Source organism: Chrysochloris asiatica, unplaced genomic scaffold (assembly GCF_000296735.1).
Source record: "Chrysochloris asiatica unplaced genomic scaffold, ChrAsi1.0 scaffold00041, whole genome shotgun sequence".
NCBI lineage: Eukaryota > Metazoa > Chordata > Mammalia > Afrosoricida > Chrysochloridae > Chrysochloris > Chrysochloris asiatica.
The window spans coordinates 914,296-940,833 of record NW_006408559.1 but is presented as its reverse complement, the minus strand read 5'-3'; the positions used below and the strand labels follow the sequence as shown (position 1 = coordinate 940,833).

The window sequence follows — 26,538 nt, the reverse complement described above, 5'->3', positions numbered from 1 at the left end:
AAAACATCCACCTTTACATTTCTGACCCTCACAGTCAGTCCTGGTAGCAGTTATTCACTATTGTACCACAAGAGTCTTATCCCCAACTCCTTTCATCAGCCCCATCCAGACAGGTTGGAAACCATTCAGTGAAGATTCTACCTTCCCCTGCACCCTCTGGAACTAGGCTCCCTCTTGAAAGCTTGTAAGCCTTGAGTTTTTTTGCTCTTGTTTTCTGAAAGATGAGTGCTTTTGTGAGCAGAGAAACTGATCTCCAGATTACCCGTGTGCTTTAATCCGTTTACATGGATCAGGCTCCCATGTCAAAGAAAAGGCTTGCATTTGAAGCTGGCTCCAGGGTAGTTGAGAAAGCAGCCGAGCATAGGAGCCCCGTCACTGCTGCTGCAGGTAGTAGGCAGAGTATATGCAGTCTGTCCTTTTCCTTTTTTGATGAATCAGTTACTTAAAATTTTACTGTCAATGTATGGTTACATTGACAAAACTATGACACTCAAAAAGCTTACCCCAGAAGAGCAAAGGTAGATTACAACAAATTTGTAGTTATGCATCAGCTTGTTCCTAATTCCTTCTCTGTGTTCATTACATTTGTAGGGTCCTGGAGAAAGCACAAAAGAGCCCTGGTTAAGTTATGGGGGTTTTTGGTTTTGTTTTGGAAAGCTTTAATTTGCTGTGAATATCTTTCAGTTACAGGATTATAGCATCCTTGGTGTTGTTTGTTGTTAAGTGCCATTGAGTAGGTTCCAACTCATAGTGACCCTGTGTAGGGTTTCTGAGGAGCAGCTGGTGAGTTTGAACCACTGACCTTGTGTTCACAGTACAGTGCTGATCTTAGAGTGCCACACTAGGAGTCCATAGGATCCTTGTTGTGTTGTTGTTAAGTGTTGTTGAGTTGGTTCCGACCTATAGTGACCCTGTATAGAGTTTCCAAGGAGGGGCTGGTGAGCTTGAACTGCTGACCTTTTGGTTGAAATGACTTACACTCCAGCGCATTAACCCACAGTGCTGCACCAGGCTCATGAAAACTCAAACACCAGACTCACAGCCAGAGAGTCAATTACAACTCATAGTGACCCCTTATAAACGTTCCAAGGCTGTAATATTGACAGAAGCAGCTCCGGTAGCATAGTGGGCTGTGTGTTGGGCTGCTAACCACAAGACCAGCAGTTTGAGTCCATTAGGCGTTCCGCAGGAGAAAGATGAGGTTTTCTGCTCCCATAAAGGTTTACAGCCTTGGACACCCTACGCAGAGTCGCTATGAGTCAGGACCAACTCAGCAGCATACAACCACCACCACCAAATCTACACAGGAGCAGAAAGCTTCATCTTTCTCCCGTGGGGCAGCTGGTGGGCTTGCACTGTTGACCTTGTGTTCTCAGCCCGTTGCTTATCCTGCAGTGCCACCAGGGCATTCGTAGTCCTTCAGTTGGCGTGGCCTGCATTCATTGCTTACCATTTCTGAGGAGCCGCTATTTCACTACACTCTAAGTTTGAAGCTTCTCTTTCCTGGAGGAGCCCTGGTGGCACTGTGGGTTAGGCATTGGACTGCTAATTGAAAGGTCAGTGGCTCAAACCCATAAAGATTTACCATCTCAGAAACCATACAGGGTCACCATGAGTCCAAATCAACTTAATGATAGTGGGTTTGGCTTTGGTTTTTTGTATATTTCACATTTCCTGGTAGATCCATGGTGGCACAGTGGTTAAATGTGCCTGGCTGGTAACTTAAAGGCAGGCGGTTCAAACCAACCAGCTGCTCCACAGGAGAAAGCTGTAGCAGTCTGTTTCTGTAACGTAACAGCCTTACAAATCCTGTGGGCCGGGCAGTTCTACTCTGACTTGTAGGGTCTCTGTGAGTCTGAATTGACGGGAGGGCATTGCGTTTTGAATACTTGTCTTTCCTATTTGCTTTGGTGTTGATTTCTCTTTGGGGGACAGAGCATATGTTACAAATCCTTCATGCTCTTGGCATGATCAAGAACGGGAAACCATGCTAACAGCAGAGACACTGGATTAGGAGAAAGGAAGCTGATCGTTTCTAAGCAAAGTGGGGAAGGAACCTGTAACGTCAGTCTTGTTTCTTCCCCTCCTGGGAATTCGGGCAAAATAACAGGATGGCCCGCATGTATCTGCTGCTGTGTTGTCAGCTGCCGTGGCACCAGATCATTGTGATCCGTAGGATTTTCATTGCTTGCTTTTTCAGAAATAGATCACTAGGCCTTTTTTCCTAGTCTGTCTTATTCTGAAAGTGCCGCTGAAACCGGGTCAGCATCATAGCAACACATACACAAGCCTCTGCTGACAGAAAGGTGGTGACTGCCTGAGGTGTGTGGGCTGGGAATTGAATCCACTGCGCCCTCTGCTGGCTTACTGCATCTGTACTCCCCACCTCCCTCTCTTCTCCCATTGCTGCAGGGAGTAAGGAATGCCGAGGTTTTGGCTATGTCACTTTTTCGATGCTGGAAGATGTTCAGAGGGCTCTTAAGGAGATTACCACCTTCAAAGGCTGCAAGATCAATGTAACTGTTGCCAAGAAAAAACTAAGGAACAAGTCCAAGGAAAAGGAGGAAAATGGTGAGTTTCTTATCACTGCAGGAGGTCCCCCAGGATGAAGAGGAACACGGACCAAGAAAGAGAGTGGGTACAGGGGCCTTCTAGAACTGAACGCTTCCCCAATGCCTTTTCAGTATCCCAAAGCATCCAGTGTTGTTTGTTACTACTTTTAGTCTTTGTTTACTCCTTAAGTATGGAAAAGTGCTGCTCCTGGGAGCTGCCACGCTTTAGCACTGTGAAAAATGCCATCTGTAGCCAATAGCTTTTTGCTTGTGTTGCTCTGGGCCTAGTGGTGTGTAGTTTTGAAACCTAGACTTATTCCAGTTGTTTATTTATTTAGAAAATTTGGAATCCCCAAAGAAGACACTGAAGCCTAAAAAAACCAAAGTGGCAGATAAGAAAGCCAGATTAATTATTCGGAACCTGAGCTTCAAGGTAAGTGGCAGAAGAAAATGAATGCTGCTTGGTGGTGAAACTCCTCTCCAGAAGGACGTAGTTGGGCTTCGTTCCTTCTGGACATGAACCTTTGGTGTTCTTGTTAGTTGTCAACTCTGAGTGATTTCAACTCATAGCAACCCTCTGTGTCATAGAAGGAAACCCTGCCCTGTCCTGCACCGTTCTCACAGTGATTATGCTTGTGCCTCCTGCTGTTGTCCTGTGTCAGTCAGTCTGTCTCTTTGGGAATCTTCCTCTATTCCACTGACCCTTCATTTTACCAAGCATGATTCCTTCTCCAGGGACTGATCCCTCCTGACAACAAGTCCACTGTCTTACTTCTCAGAAAGAAGCATTCTGGCTGCACTTATTCCAAGACAGATTAGTTTGATCTTCTGGCAGTCAATGGTACTTTTAATGTTCTTCTCCAACACCGTAATTCAAATATATCATGTATTCTTACTTATTGTCCAACTTACACGTGCGCATGAGGTGATTAAAAATACCATGTTTTCCGTCAGGTACACCTCAGTCTTCAAAGGGACATCTTTGTTCTTTAATACTTTAAAGAGGTCTTTTGCAGCAGATTTGCCTGATAAATTGTTTGATTTCTTGACTGCTGTTTCCATTAGCATTAATTGTAGATCCAAGTAAAATGAAGTCTTTGAAAACTTCGATCTTTTCTCCATTTATCATGATGTTATTTATTGATCCAGTTTTCTTTACATTGAGGTGCAATTCAACAGAAAGCTGACTTTGATCGTCAGTAAGCATTTTAAGTTCTCTTTGCTTCCAAGAAGCAAAGTTGTATCATCTGCATATCACAGGTTGCTAATGAGTTTTCCTCTAACCCTGATGCCATGCTCTTCTTCAGCTAATCCAGCTTCTCAGTTTATTTGCTCAGCATACGGTTTTAATAAATGTGGTAAAAGGATATGATCCTGGTGCACGCTTTGCCTGATTTTATGCCAATTCAGAATCCTCTTGTTCTTTTGTAATAACTTTCGCTTGGTTTATGTACAGTTTCCTTATGAGTAAAATTAAGTGTTCTGGAACACCCATTCTTTGCAATGTTATCCATACTTTGTCATGATCCACACAGTTGAAAGCCTTTGCATAGTGGATAAAGCACAAGTAAACATCTCTCTGGTATTCTCTGCTTTCAACCAAGATCCATCTGACATCAAAAGGATTATGCCTAGTTCCATGTTCTCTTCTGAATTCAGCTTTTAATTTCTGGCTGTTCTTCATCAATGTGCTGTTGCAACCATTTAAAAATTATTTTCAGCAAAATTTTATTTGTATGTGATATTAATGATACTGTTCGATGATTTCCACATTCCATTGGTTCACCTTTCTTTGGAATGGGCACAATCTCCATCTCTTCTAATCAGTTGGCGAAGAGCTGTAGTTCATATTTCTTGGCATAGATGAGTGAGTGCCTCCATTGCTGCATCAGTTTGTTGAAAGAGTTCAGTTTGTATTATGTCAGTTCCTAGAGCCTTGTTTTTCTCCAGTGCCTTCAGTGCAGGTTGGATTTCTTCTTTCAGTATCATCAGTTCTTGATCATCGTGTACTACTTCTTGAAATGGTTAACCAGTGACCATTTCTTTTTGGTACAGTAATTGTACAACTTCCATTTTCTTTTGATCCTTTCATATTTTGATCATTTAATATTTTGCCTATAGAATCCTTCAGTATAGCAATTCAAGGCTTGAATTTTCTCATCAGTTCTTTCAGCTTGCGAAATGCTGAATGTGTTCTTCCTTTTTGGTTTTCTAATTCTTATTCTTTGCACATTTCATTATATAACTTTGTCAGCTCAAGCTGCTCTTTGCAGTTTTCTGTTCAGCTCTTTTACTTCCTCATTTCTTCCATTCCCTTTAGCTTCTCTATGTTCAAGAGCAAGTTTCAGAGTCTCTTCTGTCATCTACTTTTGTCTTTTCTTTTTTTCCTGTCTTTTTAATGACCTTTTGCTTTCCTCCTATATGATGTTCTTGATGTCGTTCCACAACTCTTCTGGTCTTTGGTCATTAGTGTTTAATGCATCAGAACTGTTCTTGAGATGGTCTCTAAGTGCAGGTGGGGTATGTTCAAGTTCATATTTTGGCTCTTGTGGACTTGTTTGAATTTTCTTCAGCTTCAGCCTGAACTGTTTTACACTTGACCATTGGCTTTGTCTAAGCTGATGGTATTGAGTTTCTCCACTACCTCTTCCCACACATGTAGTCACTGGTTATGGTGTTGAAAAAGATAGTTTGCAATAAATAAGTGATTGATCTTACAAAATTCTACCATGCTATCTCCAGCATCATTTCTGTTACCAAGACCATGTTTTCCAACTACTGATCCTTCCTCTTTTTTCTAACTTTTCCATTCCAGTCATTAGCAATTATTAGTGCATCTTGATTGCATGTTTGGTCAGTTTCACACTGAAGAAGTTGGTAGAATTCTTCAATTTCATCATCACTAGCTTTAGTAGTTGTTGCGTAAATTTGAATAGTAATGATATTAACCAGTCTTCCTTGTAGACATATGGATATTATCCTATCACAGGATTGTACTTCAAGAGTGATCTTGAAATGGTTTTTTTTTTTTTTTTTAAAGTTTTTATTGTGAATTATGTGATTGTGTATGTGGGAGAACATTAGCTTTACATTCATCCTACCTTATTTAGTTTCATTACAATGATTACAATTCCCTGCATGCGTCATCAAACAGCCAAAGTGTATACCCCACAAGCCTGCTCTCTGGCCATCAACACACAGACCCTCACCCTCCCAGAGTCCCTAGCCACTCCATCTCTCCACATCATCTTCTCTGCCTCCATCTCTGTCATCGCTGCTTCTCTGGATAGGGTCCCGCACTCCGATCTTCTCCCTTGATGGTCCCAGGTACTTCCGCTCCTGGACTGCAAGATCAACCACTCCCCTCCTTTTGTTACAAAACGTCTACCTTTGCATTTGCAACATTGCAGTGTTCTTTTTGACAATGAATGAGACACCATTCCTCTTCATTTCATGTTCCCAGCATAGTAAACCATCTGATGGTCTGATTCAAGGTGGCAGTCCATGTTAGCTCATTGATGCCTAGAATATTGATCTTTAATCATTCCATTTCATTTTTGACAACTCAATTTTCCTAGATTCACACTATGTACGTTCCATGTTCCAATTATTGATGGCTATTTGCTTCTGTTTTTCCTCATTTGGAGCCTTCCCCCATCAGCAAATGAAAGTCCCCAAAGCTCTGATATACTCCTGTCATCATGGTTGACTCTACTTTGAGGAAACAGCTTTTCCCCAGTGGTATTTTGAGTACCTTCCTGAGGGGCTTGTCTTTTAGCACTACAGCTGACAGTGTTCTGCTGCTCTTCATAAGGTTTCCAGTGGCTAACCATTCAGAAGTGGTCCTCCTTTCCTTCCTCGTCTGTCTTAGTCTAGAAGCTCCACTGAAACCTGTCCACCATGGGTGACCCTGCTGGTGTTTAAAATGCTGGTGGCTTAGCTTCCAGCATCACAGCACACTCAAGTCACCACACAGGCAGTACATCAAACTGACAGACGAGAGGTGGACATGAACCTTAGTCTTGTTGAGTTCACAAAAGTGGACCTGTATAAACAAGACTTTATTAAGGATGCTAGTAAAAAGTATAAAGATGTATTCCTTTTGGGGGGATTGGTTTCAGACAAAGAGCAAAGAGAAAAATCTCTCTGACTTGTGTCTTTTTTGTCTCTTAAATACAAAGGTGCCCTCTATCTCGATGTTTGCTGTCGTAGTCTCAAAAGCAAAAAAGGTGTAAAATTACTCAGGTTTTTCCTAATGAGCTAACTTGGCAGTTGATGTTTCAGGTTTGTTGCCTGTGATTGTATCTCTCTTTCACTTTCTTCACTTTTGGTTTCAGTGTTCAGAAGAAGACTTGAAGACCATATTTGTTCAATTTGGATCTGTCCTAGAAGTAAACATTCCTAGAAAGCCAGGTACTGCTAGCACACCTTCATTTGGTCTGGATTAGATTAAGACTGTGTAACATGTCTTCTTCCACATTATCCTTGAGCTAAGCACCGTGTGAAATAGAAATACAAGTTTAAAGGAACTTCCTTGTCCAAGTGAGGATATGGGGCTGGAGAGATTAAGATTATATAGCATTTTTGCTCTTAAACTAAGCACCATTTGAAATAGAAATACAAGGCCCACAACACTTGCTCTTCCTGTGAGCCCAAAATGATATGTATAAAGTGTAGCGCAGTATTTAACAAGTGATAAAAACTCAGTTGATAGTGATTATTCTCTGATTGTATTTCTGGTTATATCAGAAGTAGTCTTAGAAGACTAGTTGCAGTTTGAAGAGGTGCATTCTTCTGCCAGACCTGAGCCAGGGTGTGCTCAGCAGGAAGACCACACCTTTTGCTTTGGGGAAGGGCTGGCTGCTTTGTGGCATGTTTTGACCACCTGTATGGTTCATTTCCATCTAAGTTTTAGTGTTTTTGGGCTCTCTACCTGCTGACTCTAACTTCTTTTTACATATGTTTGCACACAGATGGAAAGATGCGTGGCTTTGCATTTGTTCAGTTCAAGAACCTCCTAGAAGCAGGCAAAGCTCTCAAAGGCATGAACATGAAAGAGATCAAAGGTGAGCTTTCTGTACCCAGATTAGTGACCCAGGTATTTCTGGTGTTTGGGTCAGCTGACACAGTTACCCGCTTCCTACATTGTCACAAGGTGAGTGCTGCTGACACTGGAGAGCCTCGCTGCTGATACTGAAGCCGTTGGACTGAAATAGTCCCATTATTTCACTTTTTAGGGCATGTCTGGAAAGGACCTTTCCATTGCTCCATTTCCGTTCTTTGGGAATGAGTGTTTTTCCATCACTGATGGAAACGAAGCCACAACAGTGATGGATCACACAGGCGGGTGTTTCTGGGATGTGGGATTGCAGGTTCCTTCTACACTGTGCTTGTTACTGTTTGAGCAGACACGACTATTGAATTGGCTGTAGCTGCTCCAGGTGTCCGTTTACCAGATACGGCTTTGTCTCGTTAAGGGATTGGCTTAGAGACCGTTTAACTTCGGAGTAAGGTGCAGATTATTAAGGTGCCCATTTTACTTCTTGCTAGTGTGCCTGAAAGGAGTCCTGGTGTGTGCTGTGAGTTAATGCACCAGACTGCAAAGCTGTTTGAACTGCAAGGTTGTCAGTTCAAGCTCACCAGCTGCTCCTCAGAAACCCTATAGAGGGTCGCTATGGGTCGGAAACCACTCAACGGCACTTAATAACAACAACGACAGTGTGCCTGAAAACTTGGTAATCTAACTGGGAACACTATTCTGATTCTGTTTTTTACTCCATCTGATATAATTGTTAAGGTTGTACAGAAATGCAAACATTTCTTTTTATAAAAGCTTTTGTGAACTTGGTGAAGGTTTACAGAGCAGATCAATTTTCCATTCAACAATTGTTACACATTTAGTTTCATCTCATTAATTTCAATTCCCATAGTATAACATCACTTATTCCACTTCCTGTTCTGAATCTTGTCCTTGGATAAATGCTGCCCTTTGGATTTTAAATGGTTGATTACTCTAAGGTGTGTGTCCCTCACTAGTGATACTATTCCCCTTCTAGGCCTGTCTGTTGTTTGGCTGACAGTTGAGCCATGGGGGAGAGTTCCTTTCTAGACCTGAAAGGTGACCCAAGGCCGTGGACTCAGGGCTTGTACCAATCCCTGTCTGACCAGTAGGCTTGCTATTTTTTTATGATTTCAAGTTTTGTTCCACATTTTTCTCCTGTTCTATCCAGGTCCTTCTAATGTGGTCCCTTTCAGAGCAGTTGGTAGTGGTAACCAGGCACCCCCTAGTTCTGTTGGTCTCAGGGTTGTGGGGCTGATGTTTACTTGGATCATTAGTTCATTGGGCTAATTGTTTCCAGGTGTCTTCACATGTCTTCACCTCGTCTTTACTCTAGATGTTGTTGTTGTGATGTGCCATGGAGTCGGTTCTGACTCATAGTGACCCTGCACAAGGGTTTCCGAGGCTGTTAATCTTTACGGGAGCAGAACGCCTCATCTTTCTCCCGTGGAGCAGGTGGTAGTTTCGAACTGCTGACCTTGCGGTTTGCAGCCCGATTCGTAACCACTACGCTATCAGAGCTCTAGATAGGAAGCGACTAATAGTTACACCTTAAATAGCTGCTCATCAGATTTTAATAGCTCAGTTATTGTCCACCAAAGTAGGATGTAGAACATTATCTTTCTGGGTTGTCTTGAAAGCTGGTTGACCTTGGTGTTCCTGAGACTAGGTCCTGAGCCCCCAGACCCAGTGACTCCTTCTCTCATGGTGTTTAGTATGTCTGAGAGGTTTTCATAACTTTGCCACCTGTATACTCCACCACCATGTTTGCAGCAAAGGTAAATATCTCTGGCAAACCTTTATACATTTGTGGGTATGCATCTACTCTCCCTCCCAGACCCATTCAACCTGTGTACCCATCCTTGCATCTACTCATTGATCCCCGTTATTGCAGGATTGTGAATATAACAGTATTTACTGCTGTAGAAGGTGACATTTCTGTTCCAGGATCAAGAGGTTAAGGGTTAAAAGGATAAACGGCTACTGGGAGTTTTCTTTTTAGGGCCAACATTTCCAGAGTCGCTGCTGTCTTTGTCTCTACTGGTTCCATTACTGTCTTTGCTGACTGGGAAGTCTTTTGCAGGAGATAGGGATGTTGAAGGAGGAAACCATTTCTGAGGCCCCTTTTCTATCTGACAGGACGGACCGTGGCTGTGGATTGGGCTGTGGCCAAGGATAAATATAAAGATACTCAGTCCACCTCACGTAAGCTGTGGTGTGGGCACGAGGGGTGGGCTCCTGGGGTGAAAGTGGGGACTGTGTAGATACAATTCTTGAGTCTGTGTTAAAAGCATACGGGAACTTGCTTGTCATCGTGAGAATACTGAGCTGGCATTAGTTTACCCAAAAGGATGACTCTGGAGTAAGAGAAACGGAATTTCTGTGTGCTCAGAAACGAGCTCAGAGCAGTTTGTTGATTCAAACGGCACTCTCTGGTCTCCAGGCCTAAAATGTAGGATCTACTGAGTCTAAGCCCCTCCTGGAGGCAGGTGTGATGAGAAGTGAGGTCTAAGTTCATTGTGTCCACAACTCCCTGTCAATGATGGAACATTTAAAATCAGGACACTTCAAACTTGAGTTTCATTTAGAAACCAATTGGTGTTAGGTCATCAGGCCCTCTGAGAACACTTCGTTGAGATTAAAAATGGGTGCTGGGCTCCAGGTGAGCACTATGTTAGCTGTCCTTACTGCCCTTTGTAGGAGAGGGGAAGAACCCTGAACCTAAACAACAGGAATCAGTTAAAGAGAATGACAGGGGGGAAGAGGATGATGATGATGATGATGATGAAGATGATACTGAGGAGGAGGAGACTGAAGAGGAAGAAGAATCAAAGGTGACCAAACCTGTGCAGTTTCAGAAGAGGTAAGCTACTCAAGTCTTTTCTGAAACAACGGGATGTTCAGGATGGCCTCTGAGAGGGAACCTTATCACATCTTCCCCTGCCTCCCTGCTCCCCCTTCAGTGCAGAAGTGTCATGTGAATGATAGTTTTATCATATAACATGCCCATGTTAACAACATGCACAGTCATATCTTGTGCATAGATGCTCATAAGAAGCGAATGCACGAGGGATAGCACAGTCTGCAGAAACCTTATAAAACGGGTGTTATTTGTGTAAACGAGTGGTAATGGCGTCAACCCAGGCCCTTAGTTATGTATTGTGCATTCCAGAGCTGTCAAGAGAGCTGCAGCCGAGGAGAGCAGTGAAGAGGGTCTTCCTGACGACGACGATAGTGACCTGGGCAGTGATGATAGTGACCTGGGCAGTGACAGAGAGGAACTGGCTCAGAGTGACACAGACGCTGACGAGCAAGGGGAGAAAGGTTTGCCTGTGATCTTTGTCATTTCAAATGCCTTTTGTTTTTTTTTCTGAATTGGTTTGGGAATAAAAGGATCTATTTGGGCATATTGTAGAAGTAAAACCAATTCCCGTTGCTGCCTCTACCGGCAATGTTAGGAGTAAGTGTAGCTCACTTACTGAGAAAGGCACATTACCGAAGGAGGAATGGCCAGTAACTGGCCTTTTAGTTTGGGTGGAGACTGTTAACTCAGCTTCCAGGTGGATTGTGCTACCAGTTTGGTGAGGGTGGCCTGTAAGAGATATGAGGGGCAAAGCCCTGCTGTGAGGAGGAAGCAGTGTACCGTGAGGACGGAGGAGGCCTTGACACTGAGGGACCATGAGACTGCACCCCACAGCCCAGAGTCACTTGTCTCTTCACTGTTCTTTCACTTAAAAAAATGGAAGGATTGATACATGATGATGAGAGGAAATTCTACAAGTTCTGTATGGAAAATGAAGGTTCCTCAGCAGGCCCACTCCCAGCCTCCCAAAGTAGCCTTGCTTGTCTGTGTAAGTAGATGTGTCTCTTTTTAAAAGAAACATGTCTCCGTTACCTCCAGATCCTCCCACCTGCAGGCCCCTTCCCCAGAGACAACCAGTCTTAGAAGTTTCTTGTATGTATGTATATTAGCAAACACACACACATAATATGCAACATAGTATACTTTGAGTGTGTGTGGGGTTTTTTTTTCTCCTCAAAAAGTCTACAGGTTTTTAATTATGTTTCCAAAAAGTCTTACCCTCTCGCAGCATATGGGGAATGTCTTTTTCTCACACCTTTGCCACATGGGCTCTCACCAGTCTTTTTCATCTTTGCCAATCTGTTAGGGAAAATTAGTACCTTGTTTCTGATTCAATGCTTTTAATTATGAGTGTGTTTAATTAAACCTCTTAATTTGTTTAGTTGCATGAGGCTTTCTGCTTCCCCAAAGATTTACAGTTTTGGAAACTGTGTACTGGGCCAATATGAGTTGGAACCGACTCGAAGGTGCATAGCAAATAAAAAGTCCTTTGTTCATTTAAAACATTTTTTTTTTAAATTATTGTTTTAAGCAAGATCTTTAGAGATTTAAGAAGCTACTAGCTCTTTGTCACATGGCTTACAATTTTTTTTTTCAGTTCTTTTTTTTTCTTTTCACTTTAGATGTACAAACTTCAAAGAAAAAGAAGAAGAGGAAATTACCCTCTGATGTGAATGAAGGGAAAACTGTTTTTATCAGGTATGTTTTTCTGTCCTGAGTGAATGAATTTTTGGGTTTTTTTGCACTAGTCCTGTGACTCAGGCCAGAAAGTTAGATGCCTTTAAGCCCACCTGCACGTCTCATCTCAGGAGCCTGCAAACAGTAGGAGAATCAGCAGGTGCTGGAGAGCTCATTCCCATTTAGATTTCATTCTTTGGAATTGGGTGACATCATTGGAGCAAAGTGATCCTGTAACTGTCAGAAAGGTCTTACTTCTGCCCTTAGTTTTAGAGGAATGCTGAGGAGGAATGTTGCGTGTCCCAGACAATCTCTCTCTTCATGTCTAACTTCCCTTACTGCGTCTAAAGCAGCATCCAGAGGGCAGGAACCCTGGCAGTGGAGTGGGCTTGCTACTGCTGTGTTAGTCCTACTGATTTCCAGAGATTGCCATTTCCATTGGCTCAGGAGATGTCAGCACACCCCAAGCATGCCTGATCTTTCTTTTCTTGAGGACCAATGTGTGAAGACCATGTGGGTCTTATTTTTAGAGGTTCGTGTTTTACCCTCCTTTAAGGTAAAATGAAGGACCTCTGGTAGCATAGTAGATTACGAGTTGGGCTGCTAACCAAAAGGTCAGCAGTTGGAATCTACCAGCCGCTCTGCAGAACAAAGATGAGGCTTTCTGCTTTGTAAAGATTAACAGCTTCAAAATCCCTGTACAGGGTTGCTATGAGTCGGAATCTACTCTACAGCATACAACTACCACCAAAGTAAAATTAAGATGGTTTTTATCATGCAAGTAATTTTTGTTCATTATGGGAAATAAATGAGCAAAATGACCCCCCCCCACACACACAATAAAATAAAGTCCATAATCACTAAGGAGCCCTGTTAGAGCTTTAGGTTAAGAAACTGGCCTACTAACCAAAAGATCAGCGGTTCAAACCCACCAAGTGCTCTGTGAGAGAATGTTGGACAGTCTGCATCCGTAAACATTTAGTCTTGGGCACGCTCTGGGGCATTTCTACCCTATTCTGCACGGTCACTGTGACTCAGAACCGACTTCCAGCTGTGGACTGGGTTAGACCCTTCCCAACACCCACCACATCATCAATATGAGGGGCTTCCAAAAGCTTGTGGAAAAATGTAATGAAAAGACAATGGACTTTTTCCTCGAACTTTTTGACAGTCCCTTCATAGTTATTTACCTGGATGAATTTAGACTCTTCCTTCTGTGCTATAGGCCATATTCTCAGCAGCATCTTCCCATAGTCCTGTGACAATGCTGTTTGAAGCTACCATCTAAATAATTTTGTATTCACAGAGATTGCTGCTGCTGTGTGCCATCAAGTCAATTGTGACTCAGAGTGAACCTGTACAGGGTTTCTTAGGCTGCACGTCTTAACTGGAGCAGAAAGCCGCACTTTTCTCCCACAGAGTAACTGCTGGAGTCAAACTGCTGAGCTTGCAGTTAGCGGCCCGAATGTCATCCTCAATACCAAGGGTACCGTTCTTGGTACATCTTTGGATGGTTGTTGTTGTTGTTGTTAAGTGCCGTTGAGTTGGTTCTGATTCATAGCAATCCTATATCGGGTTTCAGAGGAACAGCTGGTGGGTTTGAATTCCGACCTTGTGGTTCGAAGTCCAGTGCTGATCCGGCAGTGCCACACCAGGAGTATATCTTTAGACTAAGAAAGTACGAATGTCATCCTCAACACCATTCTCTGTGTATCTTTAGACTAAGAAAGAACCTAGAGGAATCAAAGGATGGGAGAGAGAAATCAGGTGCATGGTCAGGCAAGTCAGAACTTTACAGACTAGGAAGTGCGTGTTTCAGAACGCCTTTATTATCTGGGATGGTCTGTGAGATAGGATAATTTGAGGGTGGTAGTTAACTGAATAAATGAGAAGTAAGATTATAGATAGGTGCTAAGAGCTGTTTTTTCTCACTCCTGGAGAGAGATGCACAGCTGGGGAAATGAGGAATTTTGACAGTGTGTTGAAACTTAGAAGAACAAAATCTCCCTTCAATATTTCTTAATCCCATTGAGAGAAATCCATAGTTTTCTTATTTGTACTTGTTGTTAAGTGCTATCGAGTCAGATCCGACCCATAGCGACCCTGTATAGGGTTTCTGAGGAACAGCTGGTAAGCTTGAACCACCGACCTTGCAGTTCAAATGACTTTGCAGTCTGGTGCATTAACCCACAGCGCCACACCTATTTGGAGTCCTGGTGTGGTGCTGTGCTGTGGGTTAATGCTTTTTTATTTTGAAGGATTTTCTGACTTTTATAAAACTGTAATTGAATCCTGGGTGTCAGAGCAGATACAGAGGAGGGAATGGCTAATCTTGAGAAAGGCAGGCAGACATGTCTGACTTTTCTCACTAACCTGCTGTGAGTCTTTTGATTGTAGTAAAATAAACTGATTTTGGCCAATTTAACTGAAAAAGGATTTGTTGGAGGAACACTGGGTGGCTCACGGAATCAAAGGAACTGTCAAAGAGCAGTATTCACGGAGGGGAAGAGAGGCTGGGCAGGTCTGGGACCCCAGCTTAGGAAGCCACGGGTCTTCTGCCTGTGGCGGCACGACCTTTTAATTGTTTTTCAGAGGTATAGTGGTTACGAATCGGGCTGTGAATCTCACGGTCAGTAGTTCGAAACTACCAGTTACTCCATGGGAGAAAGATGAGGCTTTCTGCTCCCGTAAAGATTTACAGCCTTGAAAACCTTGTATAGGGTTGCTATGAGTCAGAACCGACTCGACAGCACGTAACAACAACAAATAACATATGTTTTGTGAAGTGCCCCTGATGGTGCATGTTTGTTAAGTGCCATCAAGTCGGTTTCAACTCATAGTGACTTTCTATAGGGTTTCCAAGGAGCAGCTGGTGGGTTTGAACCTCCATCCTTGTAGTTAGCAGTCCAGTACTGATCCTACAGTGCCACCCCAGGAGCCCAATAATGTATATAGCTCAGTGAATTTTTTTATGTGTGTGTACCCCCGTAGCCCCCACCCAGATCAAGATATAGGACGTTTCCTTTAGATGGGGGCACCGCTCTTTTGAAGTGAAATCTGCTCTTAACTGCTGGTCTCTGCATATGTCTAAGTTTTACATTCCTAGGAGAGAGACAGATTGACAAAGGAAGTTCAGCCACGTGTCCCTGGGGCTGAGTCATGCAGCAGAGGCCTGGGAGCCCTGCTACAAATTGGTGCGAGTGAAGGAACGACCCCAGCAGATGTAGAACTCACTTAACTTGTACCAGAACAGGACGTCACTTTACAAATTGACCTTTCTTGTGACCTTCTGCTTGTCTTTCCTAGAAACCTGTCCTTTGACTCAGAAGAAGAAGATCTTGGGGAGCTGCTTCAGCAATTTGGGGATCTCAAATATGTCCGCATTGTCTTGCATCCAGACACAGAGCACTCTAAAGGTATTGGCTGTCAGCTGGGCAGTCCCTAAAAGGGTAGGGGTCACTGCCATGGGCCTTGATGTGGTTGCATGAGCACACGTTGTGCCTTCCTGAGGTGCCCACAGGCCATCTAGCCCAGCGCTCTCTGCTGTGGAAACCCCAAGGACCTTCTGAACTTGTTTTCAATGATGCTGCCAGTCCTCATTTTGTCTAAGCTTTGTAAGCCCTCGCTTGTTTACTTTAGGGTAATGAATTCCATTTGTTATTCTCCTTTGGATTTCAAATGTGATCGCATCTCATGGGTATTAATCATTGCACACTGCTTGAAATTACTGGCATCTTTTCCCGTTGCTTTTATTAGAGACGGAAGCTGACAGATTGTGGTGCTTTGGCAGGAGCCAGAGGAAAGCTGGGTACAGGAGTGCTTCAGGGAGTCCCCTCTCACAAGGCTTGCTCTTTTGAGCTTCAGGGGTTGGTCACTCCGTACTCTACCGCACTATTGTTAAACACACATCTGTCAACCCATTCAGGGTCTTTGATGTCATCGGCTGCAGTTGTTGTTCTCCTAAAGCAGCGAGTTCTTTTTTGATTCTTGATTCCTTTGAGATCTAATCTAGTAAGAGCTATGAACATGAACCCTCTTCCTAGAAAAATGCCACCTTGGGGTTTCTGGAGCTTAAGAAGCTCCATTTCAAAGCTACTTCTTTTCCATTTGTTGAGACCTGGTCATTTTGGTTTTCAACCTCTGTTAACTAGGGTGCCAACAAGGCAGTCTAAGGGAAGGAGCACCGAACTACTTGTGGAAACTAGGGATGTAGTAACCCTGCGGGGCTCCAGACCAGCTCCAGGGTTTTACATTATCATTAACACTCTGATCTTCTGTTTCTTATCTATAAAATGAGTGTTCAGATCACTAATCCCTATGGCGTCTTCAGCTGTAATATTCAGGTACACATCTTGGGCTTTCATTTTCATTATATTTTGCTAAAATAGGCAGCTTGAATTACACAGAATCTCCACGCACTGGCTCTGAGGTGGTGATAGTTAGCATTTCTTGTCCCATTTTGAGTGTCATGGGATAGTGGGTGGACTGACTTGCTAGATCTTTTTCTTCGTCTCTTTATGATAGCTCAGAGTTAAAGTTTAGTTTTACTTATTTCTCCTCAGTGCATTGTCTTTCCCTAGCTTACATGCAGTTTTCCTGACATGCTTTCTGCCTACTCACACTTCTGCCTTGGGCTCCTCCTCCAGTTTAACTCTGTCTTGGTGCCATTCCACTGCCTGGAAGAGCTCAATGTCATCTGCAAACTTTCAGGGCCCTGGAAATTCCAGTGGTAGAATTCTTACCCATTCAAGAGATGTACCTGTCTTCTTCCTGTTGGTTAAATAGTCTAGTTGGCCTGTTAGAATCCTATCCCCTCATATTTCCTTCTCCACTGATTCCTTCTTCCTATTGAGTTCATGCTGGGGACTGTGGTAGGTGCTAGAGATATAGAAATAGCCAAGAAGCAAAGTCCTGATGCCTGAAGTGTGCACTTTTGTTTGGGAAGCTGCCCTGACTGGTATATGATGGAGCTTGAACGGAGGACGAGGGGACCCAGATGTGGGAGCACTGAGGCTTGCCTGAGGAACAGGTGATCTTGGGGTGGCCTGCCCCCTGGGTCCTTTCAGTTCGTCTGCACTCTGCATTCTGGGGCAGAAGAGTAATGCTCCAGTAGCTCTAGTGGATAATGGTGTTGTTTTCATTGATGAGAGAATATTAATAATGGTGTTGTTTTCATTTATGACAGAATATTAATATTGGCATTGTTTTCTTAGAGTATTAAAGTTTAAAGAGATACTGACAACTTATACGAAACTTGTATTTTTATTTTGGAGCCTATTATAAGGTGAACTTCAAAACTTTTTCTTTTCTTTTTTTTTTTTAATTGAAAATGTCTGCTTTATCTTGATAGCAGTGTTAGGAGGGGTTGGTTGGCCCTGTATCACACCAGCTGAGAGGTGAGCCTTGTGGCAAATGCTTGTGTCCAGAGCATGAGCCAAACACTGAGCTCCTGACTTTCTGGTCCCTGCTGTGTTCATGTGACAGAGGCCAGGACTTCACCCTGAGAGGCAAAGCAGCCCTTCTTCGTGCCTCACAGTTACAGGGATGACAACTAGGTCTGTAATTAATTTCAGGGTTATGTGGGTCCTGCCTCATTCGCAGTCCCCAGTAGGTGCTCAGTAAATGATACTGCACTAAATGTGCAGTTGTAATTCCATTACTGTTTCCTGTGGTGATCTTTTATTAAGAGAGAGATGGTGCCCTAGCTCTCTGGTGCTACTGTGTCAGAAATACCACAGGTGAGTGGCTTTAATGAGCAGACATTTACGTTTGCACTGTTTAGGAGGCCAGAAGTCCAGATTCAGGGCTAGCTCTTTGGGAAGGCATTCTCTCTCTCTTGATTCTGAGGAAGGCCCTTGTCTTTTTTTAGCTTCTTCCTTTGCAATCATCTCAAAAGAGATTAAGACATGCATTACACTAATACTGCTTCATTAACATGACTAAGACCCTCCATCCCCAGATGGGATTATAACCACAGGTATAGTAGGAGTTACAACACCTATTTTGGGTTGGGGGAGGACACAATGTATTCCGTAACAGATGGTGAGATTAAAGTTCTAAGAAGCATTGGGAAGGATTAAGAAAGTATTAAAATTTCGTTGAGAAGGGTAAGGTACCTTATCTGTGTGCGAACCTTCAATGCCTGATGTAGTGCCTGTCACATAGGCCACTCTGCTCTGCATCAGGCGGCTGCCATTTGTAGTGCTGGCTTCCAAAAGGGGTTTGAGATCTCATGTACCATATTTTCACGCAAATAGTATAGGTGTTAATCTGTTTGGACAAATCGCGAAACCCCATTGGCACTTTACTTTCTCTGCGCTGTTTGTGTTATATGCGTGTGCATGGTATATGAGTGGGCATGCTATATGCAAAAAAGATGGTATTTTTTTGTTTTTCTGGACAGGTTGTGCATTTGCCCAGTTCCTGACTCAGGAAGCAGCTCAGAAATGCCTGGCAGCTGCTTCTCCAGAGACTGAGGTAGGGAAGACGGTTAACTACAACTTCAGGGGCTACTTGAGGCAACATCTGTTGTTTACCCCGCACTTTGTTATTATTGTCCGCCATTGTAACAGGAATAAAACTCACACTTACTGAACACTCAGTGTACATTAGGCACTGGCTGAGCACCCTACGTGCAATTCCTTATTTAAGCCTTGCATCATCTTCGGAGGAAGCTACAGTAGTTATCCCTGTTTCATTGATGAGGAAGCTGCTATAGTAGCTGTTGGTCATTGTTGTGTGTCAGCCTCCTTTCTGGGCTGATGATACAAAAGACTGGACAAGAAGGAACTGAGGCCATTGGTGAAGTGAAGTGAATGCTGAAGAAAGAATGTATGAGACAGAGATTTTTTGGCGTATTCTCTGAATATTCCAGAAAATATAAGCCATTCTCCTTATTGCTGTAATTACTAAGTTCTCTTTAGCAGAGTTCCCACTGTACTGTTTTTAGTAGCTTTTTTAGATTATTAATATCTGCCCATTCACTGATAATTTTTCAGAATGAGGCTTATTTGGCACTAACCAGCTCCTCTAAGATAGTTATTTGCTGCTGACTACTGGAGCTATGTGTGTGGCCCTTTGTACCACTCTCCTCACGTTATGAGGGTCCGTGATGCACTTGAAGCCCGTGGGGGTCGAGGTTTGCTGTATTGTCCCTGGTGTTCATTGTCAGGTATCTTTTACAGGGTGGTGGGCTTAAACTGGATGGCCGTCAGCTCAAGGCTGATTTGGCAGTGACCCGTGACGAAGCAGCAAAGCTTCAGACGAAGAAGGTGAAGAAGCCGACCGGGACTCGGAACCTCTACCTGGCCAGAGAAGGCTGTGAGTAGTATAGTAGTACAGGGCCTTCTCAGCCATTGGAAATGCATAGGCCCTCAGCAGCAGCGCTCCACTGTCGGCCAGTCCGCGTCAGCAGACTTGTGTGACTTTCTCTCGGGAAACCATGACTTGGTTTGTGGATGACCCGGTCCCAATCGAGTCTGCTGCTTGCCTTCAGACCTTTGCATTAGCCTGTCAGCAGGGCAAAGTGGGAAGAGAAACTCAAACTATCTTTGCACGTCATCATTTCTAATAAGAGGTTTTCTGAAAAAGCTGCAAATTATGATTGAGATTGGATGATTCAAGGATGTGAAGTCTATACCTAACATCTTTCCTTTAATGTCAGAAATTAGCTTTACCCTAAAGAAGCCCCAAGGTCTCCTGGGTCTCACAATATTTGTCCGCCCATCTCTGCACAACTGCATCGGGCTTTGGTACTAGGCCTATGTCTCGGGGTCTGGTGGGTTTCTGGGCTGACTTCTCTCCTCGCTTAGTAGTGGTCCCAGGTGCATGCCGATGGCAGGTTATAAGGTTATAGGTGGAGCTGTTGGGTCTTGAGATGGCTAAAATGTATTTCTTTTCTGAATTTCCTTGAGGCCTGCTCATCTGATGTTGGACATGTACATGAAACTGCTTTGAGGGGAGGCATACAGAAACAAAATCACAAAATGTTCAGATCCGTAGTCCTTGAAAGCAACTCTCAGTCCAGAACTTAGCCCTGTCGCCTATTTCTGGTCCTCCCCAAATGCTATCATGTCCTGGCCAACATAGTCCTCTGGGCCCTGAGCGGAGAGTTTGCATCATTCAAAGCACATTCCTCTTATTGCTCAGTGACAATTCCCTTGGTGATGGCCTGGCCTTTTTCCCACTTTCTCCAGTGATTCGTGCTGGGACGAAGGCTGCAGAGGGCGTGAGCGCTGCTGACATGGCAAAGAGGGAGCGGGTGAGTAGACTGGACCCCAGCCTTTGGTTTTGCCTGATTTAGTGTGAGACAGTCAGAGACAGCTGCTGAGTACGTGGTGTGCCAGAGATCCAAAGAGCCAAGTACAGGCCATAGGCCCTACTTAAAGTCTTGTTAGAAAGGAAAGAAATGCACAGAGGCTACAACAAAGAATCCAGCAGGATCCTTCAGCCTCTGTTGGCATTGTGGACCAGTAGAAGAATAGGGTCTTCCTGTTTATTTTCCTAACGCTCAGCATTAAGTGTATGCTGAAAAGTAGCATGAGGGTTTTCAATTCATGGTGTCAAGCTGGCGTTTCTAACTGTAAACTTACACCATTATGCTTCTTTACTGTTTGGTAATGTTAACTTCCTAGCAGTTTTTCTGTTTTACCCATGTAGCTTACCTTCAAGAAAGGTAAGGCAGGCTAGAATGATCAAGATGCATAACCATGTGCAGAATTAGCTATGGAACCAGAAAGCGCAAATGATCTTTACAGAGATGGAGCTGTAATGACAGCAAGAGACCAGGGACCTGTTCTCACCTGCACAGGCTCTAGTTGAGCCCTCGCTACTTTTTTGAAGGATCTGGGAGTCATCGAGGGATGTTGATTGCCCTATTCTGATCACAATGGCATAATGACGTACCTCATTTCTCTTAGAAGTCATTTTGTGAACACTAGTCACTAGATTGTACACACGCATTGTAAATTCACAGCAGGCACAGAATTCTCTGTGGGTGGAAATAAGACTGTTGGGTGGGTCTGATGGTCTCTTCAAGTTTTTCTTTCCTATTCATTTCCAGAGGATTTGCTTATTTTGAGATTTGTACGTAGCTTTACCAAACAGGAAGCAGCAGGAATAAAGAGACTTGATAAAAAGAGAAAAAAAAAAGAAAGAAAGAAAACGACTTTTTCCTATATGTTGTTGTTATGTGCCGTGGAGTCTGAGGCTGTAAATCTTTACCGAAAGCCTCATTTTTCTCCCATGGAACAGCTGGTAGTTTCGAACTGCTGACCCTGAGGTTAGCAGCCCAATTTGTAACCACTATGCTATATATACCTTACTATAAAAACCAAGTCATTAGAAGAATGCCATCGTTTCATTGTAGACAGATTGCCTGGGACCGGGATTTTGTGGCTCATAGTTGAGTCCTGTTCCTGCGATCTGAGTGCATTTCTGTGGCCACGAACGTTCCTTTGCCTCAGGGTGGCAGTGTTGAGACAAGACCATAGTCTCTCACATATTCTTTAAATAAATTCCATTTCCTTCTGGAAGGACTAGGTAATTGGATTGAGTTGTAGATAAATGAGAGGTTGACCATAGTTGTTAACGATAGTGTTGTTTACTATTTGCCCTGGGCCAGCCTCCGATTGGGGAGTCATGTATGTTATCTCATCTGGGCTTCACATTAGTGCTGAGAGATTGGTATTAATTTATATTTGCATCTACAGTTTTATTTTGTAGATGAAAAAATTGAGGCTTAACATTTTTTAATGTAACTTTGGCAAGTACAGCTGGATTTCTCATTTGGGGCTGATTCTTGAGCCTGTTATCTCCCAGCCTACCTCCCCCATATGGGCTTTCGCTAAAAGGGTGACGAGCCCCTTTTCCCGTGCGTCTGGTTCGTGGGTGGAGGTCGTAGGACTTTTCCTTTTGCAGAATCCTGGTGAGTGGATGGGACTGTGAACCATTTGTTGTTCTTTCAGTTTGAACTCCTGAAGCATCAGAAACTCAAGGACCAGAATATCTTTGTCTCCCAGACCAGACTCTGCCTACACAACCTCCCTAAGGCTGTGGATGACCAGCAGCTCCGGAAGCTGCTGCTGAGTGCCACCAGAGGGGAGAAGGGGGTGCGCATCAAGGAGGTGAGAGTCCCGCTCCCTGAGCTCAGGCACCCATCCTGGGTCGGGCTGAGCGTTGCTTCCAGCCGGTGCTGCCAGTGGTAATGTGGCACTCGGATTGTTGTGTGTGAGACTGAGTTTGGCAGTTTTTTCCCCCCCGTTTAAGAAGTGCCTTTTCGTGAGTGAGCCTTTTCGGGGAGGGTGCGAGAGACGCTCTGCGCTTGGTGGATTCATGTAGCAGCACCAACGAGTGAGTGTTGTGGGCCAGCCTTCTACTCGGTGCTGCTGTGCCCATTTAGTCTGGGAGGGCATTTTACTACCAGTCAGGCTTTCACCCTGTAGAAAGGCTCCTTGGGGCCCTAAGGCGGCCCAGGGAGCAACACAGATCTTCAGGCTGTAGCTGAAAAACATAGACACCTTGCCAAGGCTTAGCTAGGCAGCATGAGTGCCCAGAGACCTCTCCCTGCTCCACTGCCCCGTCTATCAGTCATTCCTCCCGGTCACACTGACCTCTTGGGCAGGTGGTGTCTCCTTGTCCCCAGTCCTTGGAGTTCCTCTTTCAGCCTGTCTTTATTGAGAAAGCAGCAGGTAGAAGTTGTGTCAGCTCTGCTCTGGCTCATTACCAGAAACTCTTCCCGATCCCTAAAACCTCTTCAAGTGCATGGCATTGGTATTGGGAGGCTAGGTGAGAGGATCTGAACAGAGGAGCACAGGTTTGACACTCCTGGTAAATTGCCCAGAGTGTTAATGTCATGCGGCTCCATCTTGTGATATCTTGTGTCCACATGCACAATACCTATGAAGTCGCTGCACATGAAAAATCCAGTCATAATTTAGAGAAGCTTATTGTATAATAAAGCTTGTATTGAGAAGTGTGTTCTACAATACAAGAGGACTTGTGAAAGCTCGTGGGAAAATGGAATGAAGAGATAATGGATAAATGGTGCTAGCAGTTGGCGTATTTTGAGAAGACGCTCACTCATGAAGTGTCACTCCAGTACAGTTCCGGTGATGGTGATATCGGTGGAGATCCTGTCTCAGTCACCGGATTTCTGGTGAATCTGCCAGAGCAGTTCGCGCCTGGGCAGACTTCTGTTCCATAATGACTGGTTCTTTCCTTCTCCAGTGTAGGGTAATGCGAGATCTGAAAGGTGCTCCTGGGAAAGGGACGGGCCAGTCCCTGGGCTATGCCTTTGCAGAGTTCCTGGTCCACGAGCACGCCCTGACAGCCCTGCGCCACATCAACAACAATCCAGACATCTTCGGGCCTCAGAAGGTGAGCCTTCTCCTGGGGCATGGAAGAACTTCCTGGCCAGTGGGTGTCTCTGACAGCTGAGTGGGGGGAAGGGAGAGTAGCAAGTGGGTGGCAGGAAGAAGCAGGTGATTCCAGATGACGATGATTCAAGGGAGCTTGAGATGGGCCAGACAGCTGTGACCTGGCCTCCCACTTCTGGGAGGGAAAGTGTGTGGTGACCACTGACTTGTGGAGGGGCTGTGATGGGAACAGCTACCCTTGCTGTCTAATGACTGACCTTCTGTCTCCCTCTGACAGAGACCAATAGTGGAGTTCTCTCTGGAAGACCGGAGGAAACTGAAAATGAAGGAGCTCAGGATCCAGCGTAGCCTGGTACAGAACTTCCGTGGTGTTTTGTTTTTGAAAGAACACCTCTAAAGCCCTCTCTGTTGTTCAGTATGAGGCTCTCCTCCCTCTTTTGGTTCTGTGTTACCTGTCTTGGCACTCTCAGTTCCCTGGGGCTCTCCCAGCCACGCTGTCTGTGGGCCCATCTCATGACAGTTCCACAGGAGATGACACAGGAAGGAGTGAGGCAGGTCAGACCGATGGGATTCTTGTGTGATGTTGGGTGATGGTGCACACGCTCCCTGTCCATTCCAGCTCTCCATTCTATAGCTCTCTCTTAGTCTTGGATAGCTTTAGAAATGTGATGTCCAAGAGTGTCTGTGCTGTTTTAGTCTAGTTTGATGTGGACGAAAACACAGGAATGTTGGGCACAGGCGTACTCAAGTTCAAATGCTGGCTCTGTTTCTTTCTTGTTGCATGTTCCTTGGCAAGTTATTACCTCTGTGCACATCAGATCCTGGTTTGTAAAATGCGGTTAACAACCTCTGCCTCACATGATTCTTGTGAGGACTCAATGAGATGATCCTTGTAAGGGGCCTAACATACTCTGTGGTGAGCATGAAGTAAGCAATGAAGTAAACACTCTTTCCCCAAGACACGTGGGCCTAGGTTATTCTTGGGACATGTAGCTCTGAGAGTTCTGACTCTCACTGATAGTAGACCTTCACCTGCGTGTGTGCTGATGAGCCTCTTGCAAGTGTACCATGAGCTGCCCAGTAGTGAAGCGGTGTCTGTGATTAGCACAGTGCTCCTGGGGAGGAGAGCTTGGATGTGGTCATTGTTCAGGGTGACGTTATTACACTGGACAGTGAAGTGTTGGCTGCCACATGCCATTGCTTTGAGGTGATGCTGAAGCTGCTGGCCTCTTAGTGTTGGGCTGCCCGTCTCCTTATTTCTCACTTCCCGGGATGGGAGCTAGTTGTAGGTCCCCCTTCCTGTCATCGTCTTTTACTAAGGCAGGGTTGTGACTTGCTTGTAGTCAGTGCACTTCTTTCAACAAGCCCACATAAAGCTCTTCTTCTGCAGAGTGTTTTCATCAAAGTCTCCTTGTTCAGAAACCAGATGGCCATCTTTTATTGTTTTTGCAGCAAAAAGTGAGATCTAAGCCTGCAAGTGGTAAGCCCCAGGGGGACCCGCCCAAGCCTGAGAAAGAGCAGCCACAGAAGGCAGCTCGGAACCATACACAGACGCAAAGCAAGGCTCCCCCAGAGCAGAAGGGGAAGGGAGACTTCACCTTGTGGGCAGGCTTCCAGACCAAAGCAGAAGTGGAGCAGGTGGAGCTGCCCGACGGGAAGAAGAGAAGGAAGGTCTTGGTGCTCCCCTCCCACCGAGGTCCCAAGATCAGGTGAGTGGTGGCAGGGCAGTGTATTCCCCGGGGTGGGGGGGGGTGGGGGAAGGGCACGCGTGGGTGACTGTGCTTGGCTCCCCTCCTCTTTATGGCGCTGGGTCAGTGTTGTGCTGAAGGGCTAACAACTGCACAGGTGTCCTTATTCAGCAGAGTAGTGCCTCTTGGATCAGATGGAGGAGGGTCTTCTTGGGAAGAGGTACTTCCTGTCATTCCTGTCAGCTGAGTCCCTCCCACTAGAGTCCACCTGCAGATTCCGTTTGGGGCAGCTGACTTGGGCCATGCCTAAAAGTTGTTAAGTGCCTTTGAGTCAGTTCCGACTCACAGTGACCCTCACCACAGAGGAGTGGCTGATGAATTTGAACTGCTGACCTTATGGCTCACACCAACCTTGCGGTCCAGCAAGCACAACAAGTACAGAACCACAACAAGACTCCAGGCATAAGGGTAGATTTTTTTTTTTTTAAGCTTTTGTTGTGAATTGATTGAGTGATTGAGTGATCATTACATGAGAGAACATTGGTTTTGCACTCATCCTGTTGTATTTTGTTTCATTACAATGACTACAATCCCCTCCATGCATCATCATTTAACAGTAATTGCCTCTTTTCTGCTTTTTTTGTGGGTTTTTTTTTTTTTTATGTACACAAAAACACTCAAGAATTTATAATCATTTAAACAACCAAAGGGTACATTTTGCAAGCCTGCCTCCTGGCCACAAGCACACAGCCTTTCTCTTTCCATGACTCTAGAGTCCTCAGCTGCTCTCTCCCTCCATGACATCAATCTCTGCCTCCAACCCTCGTGTTGCTACTTCTCTGGTTAGGGTCCCACATTCTGCTCATGCTCTTCTTCCTTGATGGTCCTAGGTCCTCTGTTTCTGGACTATAAGATTAACTACTCCCCCCTTTATGTTATAAAACTTCTACCTTTACAATTGTGGCAAACATAATTAGTCATGATAACAATTATTTACAAATGAATCAAAAAAGAATCATATCCTCCATCTCCTTTCACCAGACCCATCTAGACAAGATGAAAAGTATTCAGTGGGGGGTTCTACCTTTTCCTGCACACTCTGAAATTAAACTTCCTCTTAAAAACTTGTAAGCCAGCCACTTTGTGCCTTTATAGCCCTCCCTGCCCCAACCCCAACCCCCACTTTACATAACCAATGCTTTGATAGCATAGTGGTTACTAGTTGGGCTGCTAACCTTAAGGTCAGCAGTTCAAAACTACCAGCTGTTCTGCAGGAGAAAGATGAGGCTTTCTGCTCCCATAAAGATTTACAGCCTCAGAAACC

General features: G+C 44.5%; 1 protein-coding gene across 2 annotated transcripts in view; it reads left to right on the top strand.

Annotated features, from left to right (window-relative positions):
- The window catches only part of RBM28 (RNA binding motif protein 28), a 36,923-nt gene that overhangs the window by 3,914 nt on the left and 6,471 nt on the right, over positions 1 to 26,538 (top strand). Inside the window, exons 2-17 of one of the 2 annotated variants that reach the window (XM_006861102.1) lie at positions 2,413 to 2,571; positions 2,891 to 2,985; positions 6,890 to 6,965; positions 7,526 to 7,618; positions 9,751 to 9,819; positions 10,309 to 10,474; positions 10,784 to 10,935; positions 12,097 to 12,172; positions 15,458 to 15,567; positions 18,555 to 18,628; positions 19,336 to 19,471; positions 20,347 to 20,411; positions 22,117 to 22,275; positions 23,378 to 23,527; positions 23,804 to 23,878; positions 24,979 to 25,235. In XM_006861102.1, coding sequence (XP_006861164.1) covers positions 2,413 to 2,571; positions 2,891 to 2,985; positions 6,890 to 6,965; positions 7,526 to 7,618; positions 9,751 to 9,819; positions 10,309 to 10,474; positions 10,784 to 10,935; positions 12,097 to 12,172; positions 15,458 to 15,567; positions 18,555 to 18,628; positions 19,336 to 19,471; positions 20,347 to 20,411; positions 22,117 to 22,275; positions 23,378 to 23,527; positions 23,804 to 23,878; positions 24,979 to 25,235 — 1,912 coding nt within the window. The remainder of the gene's footprint in view (positions 1 to 2,412; positions 2,572 to 2,890; positions 2,986 to 6,889; positions 6,966 to 7,525; positions 7,619 to 9,750; positions 9,820 to 10,308; positions 10,475 to 10,783; positions 10,936 to 12,096; positions 12,173 to 15,457; positions 15,568 to 18,554; positions 18,629 to 19,335; positions 19,472 to 20,346; positions 20,412 to 22,116; positions 22,276 to 23,377; positions 23,528 to 23,803; positions 23,879 to 24,978; positions 25,236 to 26,538) is intronic. The other variant, XM_006861103.1, reaches the window with a different exon arrangement.